At 44.8% G+C, this 14601-nt stretch overlaps 1 protein-coding gene across 2 annotated transcripts in view; it reads right to left on the bottom strand.

Annotated features, from left to right (window-relative positions):
• LOC142590058 (serine hydroxymethyltransferase-like) overlaps positions 1-14601 on the bottom strand; it is a 15759-nt gene extending 1158 nt beyond the window's left edge. Inside the window, exons 1-7 of one of the 2 annotated variants that reach the window (XM_075701896.1) lie at positions 14084-14601; positions 10328-10529; positions 8427-8785; positions 7455-7667; positions 6729-6842; positions 5652-5774; positions 2225-2452 (exon numbers count right to left, since the gene is read on the bottom strand). In XM_075701896.1, the coding sequence (XP_075558011.1) occupies positions 2225-2452; positions 5652-5774; positions 6729-6842; positions 7455-7667; positions 8427-8785; positions 10328-10529; positions 14084-14126 (1282 nt within the window). In that variant the 5' untranslated portion in view covers positions 14127-14601. Of the gene's footprint in view, positions 1-2224; positions 2453-5651; positions 5775-6728; positions 6843-7454; positions 7668-8426; positions 8786-10327; positions 10530-12159; positions 12319-14083 lie in introns of those variants that run through there. The other variant, XM_075701897.1, reaches the window with a different exon arrangement.

The following is a 14601-nucleotide window of genomic DNA, read 5'->3' as shown; positions in this document are numbered from 1 at the left end:
CTCGACTTTTTAAGCCAAGGTGCCCAATGCTGTGTGGCGAGGGTGTTGACAAAGAATTGTGCCCGCAGTTCCTTTAAATGAGCGATAAATACAAGCAGCAAACCACTGAGATGCACAAGCAAAAACAAAACGACACACGGCATACATGTCATATTTCCAGCTCCTCCAGTTGCTTCCGGTGTTTACAGTACACAAAAGCATGGCCTTCGAGATCGACTTCAGCTACCCGAGGGAGCCGTTTGTGGGAGCGGCAATTGTTTCGTCACCACTCAGTGTTGCCTAACTGCTGTACGGTTCAACGGCGACATGAAAAAAAGTCAAGTAGAAATATTCTCCTGCACTGATTGCACGCAAATTTTGACAGCTTACTGGAGGACATGTACAGTTTAGCATGCAATGCCTAATTCAAGCTAAAAAATGAGGTATTATGGCCCGTTTATTGTCAACTAGAATATCAGCTTATTCTATAATCCGTTCAGCTGTCTTCCTGTCTCTTAGCGTTGCGCCTGACATATTTCGTACTATCGCTGATTGTGCGATCCTTAACTTCTTGCGTTTTTGCCCCGTATGTTAGTATTGCTCGAATTAAACGATTGTGCACTTTGATTTCACAACAGTCAAGCCATGCTCGAAGCTCATAAACTACTATACTCACGGGCCACCTTCTGTGGCTACGCATCCGAAGCTACAGAACCGAAGCGCACGCGAGTGTGCTCTGCTGCACAGAGTGCCAAGCTTCACTGCTGCTCTTGTAGTAGACAACATCATTGCGTGCGATTACATTTAGTATTTGCAGAAAGATTATACGGCAGTGCTTGTCTATGGCCAGAGTGCAGAGATGTCGAACTAATGGCAACACCAAAAAATGAATGTCTTGGACAATATGGCAGCAACCGTCCCCCCCCCCCACCGCCCCCCACGCATTCGTGAATTCACAGTTGTTATCGGGCTGCCCAGTCTGTTCACAACTAATAAATGGCATCGAGGGCTTTTGCTCTTTCCGGACCAGCCTTAACCATGCAGACTGAGCGCTAAAACATTGAATTCTTTAATATCGCACTGCTATTTCCAGCATCCCTAGCTCTAGTAGGACTTGTCATCACTGAAACATTATGTCAAAAAATAAAAATAAAAGAAAAGGCCACACGTCCTGATGCACAAGTTTCTTTTTGTCTCTGTACAAGCGATATCAAGGAATTACTACGCAACACAACGTGCCTTGTTTAAACATTTTATTATTTTTGTTACACGGCAAAATGGGCGGAAATATTGTGGAACTTTGTTTGCTAATGCTTATCGCTTTTCAGGCACAGCAGTGCTGAAGACGGAGAAACCAAGAGAGAAATTAAATGGATCTATGTTACTTGGCGATCTACGAGGGTGAATCATAAAGTCCTTGGGCCCTATCTTTTATTAGCAAAAATAGGGTACATACAGATGATTACAAATGTACATACTATTCTACATACCTTACAATATTTTTCCACATGCCGTAGCCCCACACCGGTTCAGACCATTTGTCCCATCGCAGAACTAAATTTGAGATGCCTCTGTCATAAGTCAATGTCGCACGCGGCCTCCCCGAATGCTCATTGTCGTGCAAGTCTTCCCGGCCTTTTGCGAACTATCAAAACCAGCACCTCCCACCTCTCAAAACGAGACACTTTTCCCTGTACGTGGGCTGCATTTCCCTGTGAATTTCAATGGCCGTTCGTCTTTTGCTCCATAGAAAACTAATCACACTTTGTTGCTCGTATGCCATGGATGTGTGAAGCACAACCGCCATCTTCAACAACTGACAGCAGCGCCGTGCTGTGGGGCTACCAGCAGATAAGGCCAGGCCAGTCCAAGAAAGGTCCACCGCTAGGAATGGCTATGTTGACCTCGCATATACAGGCATAATTTGGCTAAAAAAAATTAAAAAAAATAGGGGCAAATACTTTCCGATTCATGCTCGTAATACAACTGAGAAGCTCCGGGCCCCGAAGTTTTTGCGTGCGTAGCGACAGAATGTTTGTCTGCGAGTATAACTAAAGGGAACTACATGAAACCGCCCCCGATACGTGGTTTCGATTGTCACGTCTCTGGCATCGTGAGCGTCGTCACAACAGTGCAGCTACCATCTATTGGGAACGGATGGTCGAACGAATGGCCACGTTCAACCCACTCACTGGTCCATAGCTAGCGTTTGTTCGCAGGCGAAAGTGGCGACGCGAGCTCCTACCTTTGTGGATGTACTCAGCCACCTTGATGATGTCGTTCTCCTTGAGGCCTCGCGTGGTGAGAGCAGGGGTGCCCAGGCGGATGCCGCCGGGGTTGAGCGCGCTCTTGTCGCCGGGCACGGTGTTCTTGTTGCACGCGATGGACAGGAGCTCGAGCACGCGCTCCGCTCGCGATCCGTTGAGGCCCGTGGGTCGCAGGTCGACCCAGACTAAGTGGTTGTCTGTGCCTCCTGCGAGAGTTGCGGGCGCATGAGTGCCACGTACAGAGGCCTACAAGATAACACGTAGGTAGGCAGAGTAGTTTTAGACAGAGAGCTCTTTATTAAAGAACAGGTTTACAAGGGAGTGAGTAGAGGAGAGAGAGAGGCCCTAGAAGAATGAGGGCAGAAGAAAGCAAGAAACAAAGAACAAAGATATAGTAACACCACTTGAAATCTTCATTTCACTTGTGAGTCCTACTTGTCCAGACAAATGAGTCGTCTTGACCCCACTGCTGGCTTTTTATACATTGTCCGAATAACAGCTAGATTTCTGGGGGGAAGCCAATTGACTGAAGGTAATCATTCGAGTAATCGTGATCGTTTGCTTGGCCTGGCATTGTTCAAACTACAAAGCCCCTGTTGCAACTACATGACTCCTTAGACTGTAGATGTAGAAAGCAAATATGGCAACAATCTGTCAAGGCCCCTTGACACTAAGGCACATATTGGGTCCCTGGCACTCTCGGTCAAAGCAATATTAGTGCCTCGATTCAGGTAACTGGAGAGCATACAGAGAGGTCACCTTGAGTTGCACTGGGCTTCAACGGACTAATGACAACAATGAAAGACTATAAAGACAAAACATTTCAGTACAGAGCTTTCGGGTGGGTTTTCTAGCATAGGAAAAGTTTGCAACATAATTCGCAGAAATCGCAGAAATAAGCCATGTATATTACCCCTCGAAACCCTCACCCGTATGTCCTCAAGATTACATAATCATTTTAGCTTCAAGCGCATTTTCAATGAAACTACTGCTCTCAATTTACCTGCTGTACCTTATGCCATATACCACTGGAATGGTCTTCCCGATGAAATCGTCTCAATAACTGGTCGTAAAATATTTCGTGAACGCCTGTGCGTGCGTTTTACTTAATCTCCTTCCTCTTATTTTGCTGTTAGGCTTGATCATTCTGTGCTTTGTTTTTTTAGTTCAGCCACTGTACAGTTGTCTTAGATTTATTTTTTAGTTGTTTCCATTGTACTCAACAGCTCATTGTTATATTGCCCCTTTACTCAATGCCCAACAGGGCCTGTAGGGTGTTTTCTAAATAAATAAATAAATAAATAAATAAATAAATAAATCAGCGCACAACGTTTCATCCAGCAACTACAGAAAGCGCAGGCAAGCAGATACTGAAATTCTGAATTGTTCATTGTGCAATTTCACCCGAACTTATGCAGATGTGGTATATTGCAGTGAATTTCTGAAGCTCAGAAGGGCTAGTAAGTATGACATCCTTTACAGTCCCAACATGCGGGATGGCAGAAAAGATGACATAGGAGCATTATGTTGCCCTCACCTCTGTCATCTCTGTTCTGGCTGCGCTATACCAGATAGAAATTTAGAAACCTGCCAACCTAGCCAAAACCTTTTGATGACTGCATTTCTGAAAAAAAAAAATTGTTACTGATTCTAAATATTGAGTTAAAGCACTCTCTTCAATTTTTAAGGGCCCACAATTTGGGAAAATGGTGTACGCCCTTATACAGTTATGGTAAACATACAGAAATAAAAGAAAGAATGAAACACAAACTGCCGCAGAAGAAACTTTAACTGTACTACAGTCATTCGTTTTCACTTTGGCGTGGTTACAGGTACGGGAAAAAGAAAAAGAAACATTCATGTTCTGCAATAATGGTCTTGCTGTCTCTCAGTGTTATCAGAATAGTACTTAGCTTTCACAGGATAAATATACATTGCACAAGAATCTCCATACAGAGATCAAGGAAAGGTCCACAATAAAGAGGCAGGACAGACTCCAGATAAGCATCCAGTGTTTCTGGTAACAATGGCCTTATCAATGGTCACCTGTGTATTCGGCAAACATGCTTGTCCCACATGCAAAGTGTAAAGCTAACACGCAAGCAAAGACAGAAAGGATTCAGATTACAAACGGCATAGTTACATTGCTGGCATTGCATCAGAAACAACAAAATGACACACTCAAGATAGCGTTTGAGCTACACAGCATCTCTTGTTATCGCCTTGCACACATAGTTCAGAGATTGTGCAAGTACAGTGCATCAAAAAGCCTCGTGATCCGAGATGGAGGAAGTAGACTATGGCCTAAAATGCTTTCTGAGCAAGGGAAGCTAGGAGATCTTGGTGCTAACCTGAATAAAGACAGTGTTGAGTTTCTTATGGGATGTAGACAATGACAAGGTCCTGTGAGCTACCTATTTTCTTTTTAAGCTTTTGTTAATGCTCAAGTGTTGCCTTGTACCCGTTGTCACATAGTAGTGATGGTGAAGAACTAGACAGTGGCAAAACTGTGAGTCACGTATTTAACGCTTTGTTGGGCAGAACTTGTGCCCACAGAAATAAAGCAACACTCGAACAACGATAATGGCAAGCACAGTCCTCGGCCGTTGAAAATCTGATCTACAGGTCAAGCTCGTCGGCTATTTGTATGCGACTCGTCGCACATTCCAGAGTAATCGCTGGTTTTTTTATCTGTTCCACAATGTATACTACTATTTGTTTTGCGCCCGTAATCTAATTAGACAACAAACTCTTGCTGTAGAATTGGCGACAACATTCGGGAAAGTTCCGATACATGTAGGCATGTCCCGAGCCGAGCGATAACATAGCAAGAGTGCTTAGCCGGTGAAAAATTCCTAATAAATCAAAAATAAAAAGCAGAAATGTTCACGTTAGACAACCACTGCACTAATTTAAAAAAAAACTTGGTTCATGTATGAGAGGAAACAGAATTCAACCAACCGTTGTAAGCAGAATATTAATTCAGGGCCATGATTTCTTTTTTCACAGGGATTGTCAAAAATCAGCAAGTTAAGGAAAGAAAACGCTGAGGCACGAAGTTTACAAATTTATAACTTAGTGAAAAAAAAAACCTTCATTGTAATGTTCATGCACTGTAGCGATCGCATAGAGCAGGCTAAGCATGTGCAGCAAAAAAAAAGCGTTTAGTTTTAACGAACATGGGATATGACAAAGGTATCTTTTCATGTCAAACAAGACTTCGCTATAACAAGGTTTCAGTACTACGCTGATGCAAATGTCGTGGCCGTGACATTTTTTTCTTTTTTTGTCCTCTCGAATACCTGCACCAAAAGAATTTCTGATCAGAGGCACCTTCTAGAGAAATGTAAATGCTCTTTCGGCTATTTCCAGGACAGGATTTGCGGTGATGGTGTCGTTACGAACCTGAGACGCACGTGTAGCCTCGGTCCTGTAGTTCCTTGGCAAGCGTCTTCGCGTTCTTGACAACCTGCTCCTGGTAGGCCTTGAACTCGGGGGTGCTGGCCTGCTTGAGTGCAGCTGCAATTCCTGGAACAATCAATAAGGAGGCAGCGGCGTTTGTGCGTTCTCTTTCTGCAAGCTGCCCATACCTTGTACGCTACATTTAACTGGGAACCAGATTCCAAATCTGAAATGCTAAAATATATTTGACTGGCCACTTCAGAGTGCTCTGACAGTGATACTGGGGCCATGCAAGACATAACGGAAATCCTGGCTCCGTCCCAAATGTGCAAGCTATGTAGTATGAAGTACAGTAATTTGACAGGCTATTTCAGACTGCGCTGACAGCAATACTATGGTCGAACGAAACAGACTTGCAGCTGCATTATTACAAGATATAGACTATCAAATATTGTTGATTGGCTTGCATTATTGCCATGTGAGCCCACGTATGAACTTAGAACTGGCCAAGAAGTGCTATTTCTGTTTAAACAAGCTGGTACGACATACTGCAAGTTAACCCTTTGATCAACTAACAAGCCTAAGCTGTACTCATCCTCGCTGTTTCTCCCAATACTGCCAAATACGAGAACACTCGGCAACTCGGTTTGCATCATGCATTCGAGTTTCAGTATTCGAACACATTCTTCCGTGCTTTTGATTCCTCCCGCTATCGTCTGCTCAGACATCCACTTATATTGGAAATAAGGCAGTGTTCTCTAGAGAATGGGTTGTTTCTCTGAGCACAACAAGCTCTCGACGAGTCACAAGGAAGACCACAGCCAGTCAGTCATGAGGCATCCATCTCTTGCATACCAAAATTGAAGCCGGTTTGCAGAAACAAATATCACAGCAAATCATTTAGGGTGCTCTGACACTTGGCAGTATCTTTCTTCATTAGGGTTCAGAAGGTGTCGACTTTCATTTAACTAAAAAAAAAAGTAACAGTCAGAAAGATCACATCAGCGCATACCGCCTTTCTGTACACAAAGAACTTTTTCGCAGCATTGTGCAAGAAACAGCAACACATAGGCACAATACCTGCAATGACATTGTTGTGCGGCCCACCCTGGAGTCCCGGGAAGACAGCCTGCTTGATCTTCTCTTCGAGGTCATACATGACCTTCACGCCAGTCTTTGATTCGGACCGCACACCTGCGTGAAAGCAGAAATGTGCTCGTTCTGAAATGGCTCTGTACAAAAAAATGAAACTGGGATAACACGATAGTTTTGCTCCAATCACAACTCCTTTTGGCGCTTTATCATCGGCCTTAGCAATGCCCTGCCTATGTAGTGATCAGAACTGGCAGGCTCAGCTCGAAATGGAGTGTGTCAGGGCTGGAACAGAATTGACTTAAAATAATTCTTAGGTCATGTACTAGCCCCAGTGCGCACAATAAGAATAAAAGAGAATTAGGTAAAAAAAAAATTTTTTGTTTTACACTGGCCACGTTTTGACGAGTGGAAAAAAATGTCAGATTCTGAGGAACTAGAATTGCAACTCTTAGATAACACTCAAGGAACGGACACAAATTAAGTGACTCAGAGCTGACTGATGACAATCTTAGAACATGGATAACTTGTCAATCTACTTAAAACATGCAAGTGGGCTTACCTGAGAAACATGTAACCTGAGATTAGAACCTCAATGCGAGAAAGAAACATTTTCTTCCCTTCAACTTATGTTGTACTGTACGGTCTACTAAATGAATGAATGAATGAATGAATGAATGAATGAATGAATGAATGAATGAATGAATGCTCTACCCTTGCGGTAGAAGATGAGCCCTGCTCGGGGTCCCCGCAGGGTCTTGTGCGTGGTGGTCGTGACGATGTCGCAGTACTCGAAAGGGTTCGGCGCCACCTGCGCAGCCACCAGGCCGCTGACATGAGCCATGTCTGCCATCAGCAGAGAGTTGTTCTCGTTGGCGATCTCGCGGAACCGCTTGTAGTCCAGATGACGGGGGTAGCAGCTCACGCCTGCGTGCGAGGGTACCAACCTTATTTTTCACAGGTAAATAAGGGGTGTACATTCACGTGTTGCATCACCTAATGAGCATCAGTAAGCAAATTAATGAATAGAATAGGTGGATTAACGAGAAAAAAAAAAGAAAGGGCTTTGCAGTGTTTACAAGGAGCAGTGTAATAATGAACATTACATAATGAATGCTGCAATAGTGAACATCAGTTGTGTGAAAAGGCTCTATCGTTTCCTGCTGGAGGAAACATAACAAAGCATGCACATTCAACAATTATTTCTCCTACATAAGAGCAAACTGTCAACTCCACAATTTCCTTTCATCTGTTGTTTTCCTCACCTCACACGCATACATCCAGTGGGGGCAGAAGCCTGTTACCACAAGCACTGCATATTCTTTCCAATTAAAGCCAGTTATACACTGTTACTCTGTGTGCATCACAGTGGACAGACTAGAAGAAGAGCTACAACTTATAGGAACTGAGACACACAGGAAATAAGATCCACAGCGGTTGTTGCGAGTAAACTGGCACAAGAAAAACCCCATCAGGATGTCACACAGATTAGCCACCCAGGGCGTAGCAGGTCTAGGTCGCCTTCCTTCAAATAAACCATTGTTTTAAAGTAGTGCTTGTGTATGTCTCCTCTGCTGTCTGTCGCTTTTGAAGTGTCTGCGCTAAACACTACAAGCGTCACTATGTTTCCCAAGACATTGCTTGCTAGGGCTGAACTGATTAAGGCAAAAACACGTTCCCACGCACCAGCAATAATGAGCTTGGGCTTGAACAGAGCAGCCGTCTGCTGCAGCTTGTCGTAGTCGATGAGGCCCGTCTGCGGGTTCACCTTGTACGGCATCGACTCGAAGAAGATGGACGTCGCCGAGATCTTCTTCTTGTCGGTGAAGAAGCCGTGGGTCAGGTGGCCCCCGTCGGGCAGGTCCAGGCCCATGATGCGCCCGTGCGGTTCCACGACGCCCGTGTAGACGGCAAAGTTCGCCGGAGAGCCGGAGTAGGGCTGCACGTTGACGCCCCAGAGCTGGGGGTCCAGACGGTACGCCTCCAGGGCCCGCTTCTGGCACAGGATTTCGATCTCGTCGATGAACTCGTTGCCACCATAGTACCTGCCAACGGGAATGGATGTTGTTTCAGTGCATGGTCAGAAGTGCATGAGACGTGATGACTGCACTGTGCGCAGGTTTTATGCTCAGCTCCAATATTGGCATACCCTTCAAGGTTAGGCATGTTACGCTGCTCAATTTCGGAGGCTGTAGTATCAGCAATGGAGTATTGTTTTGGGCAGCAGATAGCGCCACTGCCTTACCACTTGGAGAAAATCTGGAGACAATTCAGAACATTGTAATGGAATGTCAAGATAATTCCCCCAGCCAGGACAATACAGAAGGCCTACCTTCCAGATGCACGGGGCTAGAAACCTGATGGGGCCATTAACTAATCAGCAGTCAAGATAAGCAAGAGGCGTCTAGAGTATTAGAGAACAAAGAAAGCAGGGAAGAGATGGAGCCATGTCGTTAGAGGCGTAGGCAAATAAAATAATATAGTACAACCTGGTTAGCTCAAGCATGGTAAATGACTATTTTTCAACGCCCCATTTCAAAAGAGATGCCATTAAATATAATCATCATCCTCACCAGTATACGATTTCTCAATTTTTTGCCCCACCAAAAGCGCTGGAAATCCAGCCAATGGCGATCATGTTAATGACGTGTCACAATGAGCATAAAAACTGGCCTGAATTGAGAAAGAGAGCTGGCATAAAGTTTTGAGCAAAGCTCTAGCTCCCTGCTGTGCACGCAGGAATCAATATTTAGCTCAGGTATTCAAGGAAGCAATGTCTACCTACTGGGCAGGCTAATCTCCCATGTCCGGACACCCTGCCCCTTCAAGCCAGAGAAAACAGGATTCAAACATTGTGTGCAGTTGCCCAACAAAAATGTCCCACTGTGTCGCCATCTCCGAAATGGAAAACAATTCTCTGCATGTGGTGTTTCCAACAAGGATGACTGGCCAAGGATTTCAGGCATAATCTTTGCAATGTTGTTTCTGTTTTTTTCTTTTTTCAACAATACACGCTGTTGAGCCAGTTGTTTCATACATTTAAATTTGTGTTTTCCACAATTGTTCTGGTGTTGTACTTGTTTGCACTAAACGCATTTTGCACCACCAAATGTACCACCTAACAGCCTGCCGAAAGATGCCAGACAGTTGGCCTTCAAAGTAAAGAACAAATAGTAGGGAAATGCACGGACACAGAGGTGTTGTTTCACACTAACAGCTTATTTCATATTTCCACATAACGAGCACCCCGAAATTCCCCCCCGAGGTTACAAATAAATTTCTGATGCTCTCACTTCACACATAAGGTGTTTCTAAGTGCTATTCAAATGCTTTCCTTTGGGCAAAAATTTGGCAAAACTCGGGCCAATAAGAGGTTAAAAATAGTTTCTGTTTGTCTCTCAATGCAACTTCATAGCGAACAATGAATGCACAAACAAATTGCTGCAGTACCGGCATCAAATATTGCTGCATGCATTCATTTAGTGTCCCTTCTTGTTAATTTTTTTACTGCCTATGCCTTATGGCAAATACCCAAAAATTTAAAAAAGAAAGAAATACAAACAAAGGCTACCAAGGCATGGCCTCACCTCTGCCCAGGGTATCCCTCCGAGTACTTGTTGGTGAGGCAGGTCCCGAGGCACTGGGTGACTGCCAGACTGGTGAAGTTCTCGGAGGCGATCATCTCAAGGCCACGCAGCTGTCGCTGCTTCTCCTTCAAGACAAGCTGGTGAAGCTCTTCATCGCACTTCTCTAAAGGCTGTTGCATAAATCCAGGCTCCATGGCCGAGTCTGCAGAGTTGAAGAAGTAGACGTACGAGTCAAGCCGATGAGAACTATGGTGAACGAGTTCTGCAGAAGCTCGCAAAGTGGAGGGAAGTTCACGAAAGGGAAAAATTGTCATCCACCCGTAAGCTGCATTAAGCTACAAAGGAAACCCCAACAGGTTTGTTAGAAAGCTTCACAGGTGAAGAAAAATTCCCAGACCAGGATTAATTTTTCTTCAAGTGCAAAGCTTTCTTTCTAAGAAACCCGCATGGGTTTTCTTTGTAGCATCATGCTGCTTACGGGTGGATGACAATTTTCCCCTTTCAATGAGAACTATCCACAATGAAATCGTTGCAGTCACTGGCCAAGTGGAGCCCTTACAGGTCACTTAGTCACCACATGAGCCTAAGGTATAAAAGTGTGAAGCCATTACACAAGCTTTCTGGTCACTACGCATGCCTTCCTAAATAGCGACCAAGGAACCTTCCAAAACATCTCTTCTTTTACACTTTGACTTCGGCAGCGATATTTTTTGTTATGACACTAGATCAGATGGAATTTCACCAAACTTTTGACTAGGAGAATTATACACCTGCTGTGATGCAGTCAACACCTGTGCACTGAAGCTTAAGCAATTGCAAGAATTGTTAATCGTAGGCATCTTCCCCAAAGCTACCCTCAATAGAGAATGATAAGTGGACTGAACTACATGGGTCACCTTATAGCAAAGGCCTGTTCTGTAGGCATTTGAGCGTAAACATGGTTCGTGCACTTGTTAGTACACAAGACCCTAAACTAAATCCCTGGCCTTGTTGGCTAGACCCTAAACGAAAGTGAACATGAAATAAGATTAATGAGTTAAAAGCTAAACATGAAATTTGCAAAAAGGACATTCCTCTATGGAAGTTACCTTTACTATAACGACCTTTCCTATACGTCACGATCGAGACTTATGGTTTACTGTAAGCATAGAATTATCTTCCATAGTTGAGCCTGGTCAAACCATAACCAAGAAATTGAGATTCAAAATGTCAAAAGAAAGCAGCAGACGTTCTACAATTGTGAAGTCAACATTGGTGCAATCAAGGTAGCTATCTAAGAATAGAAGAACTTGCACAACACATGATAAGGACACCCCGAACAACACTTGAGTGAGAAACAGAAGTGACTCGCTGAAACGACAGCTGGTAGCAACTGCCAAGTGGAGAGACCAGTACAATCGGCACACATTGGAGCAAAGCTGAAGTGTAAAGTAACAATGATTTCTTTATGTACGCCTGCATGCTATAACATGTAAGCAAAGCAACTTCACCAGCGTGCTAGCTGACACAAGAGTGTGCCTAAGATTAACTTCGCAAGAGTATAAAACATGCTTTAAAAGGAATGGCTGAAGAATTCCCGGTCAGCTGAACAGTGGCACACAAGATAGATGGAAGCTTTCATGCACAGACAATTCACCAAGGCAGGTACTATCACAGAAAAGTAAGCTAAGTTTAGTTTTAATCTGGAAGGGTCAGATCAAAGTCAATGATGTAAGGTAACATAACAGCAGGTATCGCAATAATCTGAATTCACACTGAGTAAAAAATTGAAACCTGCAACGCTAGCAGTGGCCACAAAATAGAAAAATTTGACACTTCCTAAGTGCACATACCTGGTATTCTCATAAGTATGAATAGAACAAAAAGCACTTCAGAAACGGTGAAATGTGAGCAGGAGTTGTGCAGACACCACCTCACAGGAACAAGCACGCACACGGAGTGACTGCGGACGAAGACCGTCCGAGACAGCCGGCAGGATGATCTTGTGCTTGCCCTGATAAGAGGTTCTTCGGTCTGGCCTGACCCTTATCAGGAGCGCGCCACAGACGTCAGGCTGATAAGATGGGCACAATTCCAGGACCTAAACGATCTAAGAGTTACAGCTGTGGTTTCACTTTTCCGAGCTCAGAGTTATTGGTTCCGATTTGTTATGTACACCTTATGGCAAAATGCTACAGGATGTTTCAAACGTAACAAATTCAAAGCTTCAAGATGCAGGAAATGAGCATGGCACTGCATCCAATAGGTGTAATTCTGTAATCAGTATAAGTAACATACAATGATGGTTGCAAGCTTGGCTGCTGCTGATAACACTGCTTTTATTGAGGAGTGATATGGCCTTATTTTTTCGTGTAAGATGGCATCTTTGTGTTTGAGTATGACACATTTGCAATTGTAGTGGAAGCCGTATACTGTGTGCATTTAATGTAGACACAGTCGGCTTTGCTTTAAAGGAAATAAACCACATCATAGGCACACACAAAAACACAACAGCTTCAACAGGCAAGTAAATGCTTACAGCTGCAGTGCAGTTCAAGCTGTTCAAGCTCTACTGATGTGCATAATGTGCCAAAAACTCAATCCAAGTGTTTGTTCAATATTTACAGTGCACAAATGCCTCCATGAGGAGTACACCAAAACATGGATGTATGAAGATGTGAGACAAGCTGTCCAATGACAAAATGTGCACAAATATGTTACTTCCAATCTTAATAACTGAAGCCGCTTCATGGATCCTTGAATTATCAAACCAATCGCTCTAGGCATGCAAATATTTGAGCTCGACATCCCCACATTGCATATTCTTTTTCTATAATTATTGATTTCTTGTGGACAGGGTTGGTGGAAGAATGTTTGTGACATGAACTTATAATTATGTCTGTAGCTTCCAAGCGCTAGTGTCGACAGTGCGTGTGTTAGTGCGCTGTTTATTTTTTCTGCGGAACACGCTGCACCTAATAATTTCTGGGCGAACTAATATATGACTCAACTGTGAAAGCACGTGCGTACGTGGTTGTGTCGAGCGCAAAGTCAAGGCGGCAGTTGCCGTCTTTCTCGCCTTTCGAAAGGAGGAAGCTCTCACAAGACGCCCAAGGCGAGACCACTATACGCAAGCAAGACCGGCATATACGTCGACTAGGCCCGCGACAGCCGATATCTCCGTATCAGCGCGCAGGCTCGCGCGCTCGCTCTTTTACGTGCGCCGATAGCGAGACAAGCCGACAGGCACGGTGGGAGATACGTCAGTCGCGGTGAATGACGAAGCGCTTTTCTCGTAATCTTTGAAGCGCGGTGCCGCGACTGTCGTTCGGTGTTTTGCGACGTTCTCAATCGGCCCCCCCTTTTTTTTTACTCACGCCGGAAAGACCTCGCATCGGCCGGAACACGTATATACGAACGTATCAATAATCACTATTAGGATTCCGTCAGTTAATCGTGCTTCACGTCTGGAGTATGACGCGCGAAACCCTTGAAGTTGTGACGATCAGCTGATATGTGCAACCTGAACCGAGTACGTACGACGATAGTTCAAACGCCGTGGGCAATGCACGGATGTATACGCACCGGTTTTCGATATCATATGGATTGTTGCGATATACTGAAGCAAAGACCCGGAAGTGCGCCATGAACCCTCAGGGTAGGTGGGTATGCACGACGCGTAATATATATACCGTCGATCTCGCGCGGATTTAGTTAACTCGATCGTCGGCAGTAAAACACGAGTACGTGGTTCGCGCCGCATGTATATATACTTACAGTTTCGAGCCGGGACCGACGAGGCGTCACCTCCAGCCGACATCGCTGCAAACTTCGATGCGCTCGAATTACGATGCCGATCGAGAAAAACACGCAACTCGCTCCGCCGAAGTGTCGTCCGATGCGCGCTCCGTAGAAAGGCGATCAAGTGACTTCTTTGACGTGTGCGGAAGAGAGAAGGTGGGCAAGAAGTGGTGTCTGCTCTGCTCAAACCGGGCGTGAGCCGGTAACGACGATTATAACAACCTAGATATACGAGGCGTTTTCTTGTTTCTTCGGCTCGGCGGGGTCGGCACGGGACAACGAACTCGCGAGCAAGCCGACGACGAGCTAACGAAAAAAAAGCGCTACCCTTCTGACCGGTTTGAAGCGGCGCGGCGGCACAACTGAGCGCCCGACTTGACCACCTGCGAAAATGGGTCCAGGAAACTTATTAGCGGACTAGTTTGCGACACCATACACGTGACGTCCCTGTAATAATCCGTCCCGACAACACGCACGTAAGCAGCGCCACGTCA

The sequence above is a fragment of the Dermacentor variabilis genome, chromosome 8 (assembly GCF_050947875.1).
Source record: "Dermacentor variabilis isolate Ectoservices chromosome 8, ASM5094787v1, whole genome shotgun sequence".
NCBI classification, from domain to species: Eukaryota; Metazoa; Arthropoda; class Arachnida; order Ixodida; family Ixodidae; genus Dermacentor; species Dermacentor variabilis.
This window is presented reverse-complemented; position numbering and strand designations above follow the sequence as displayed.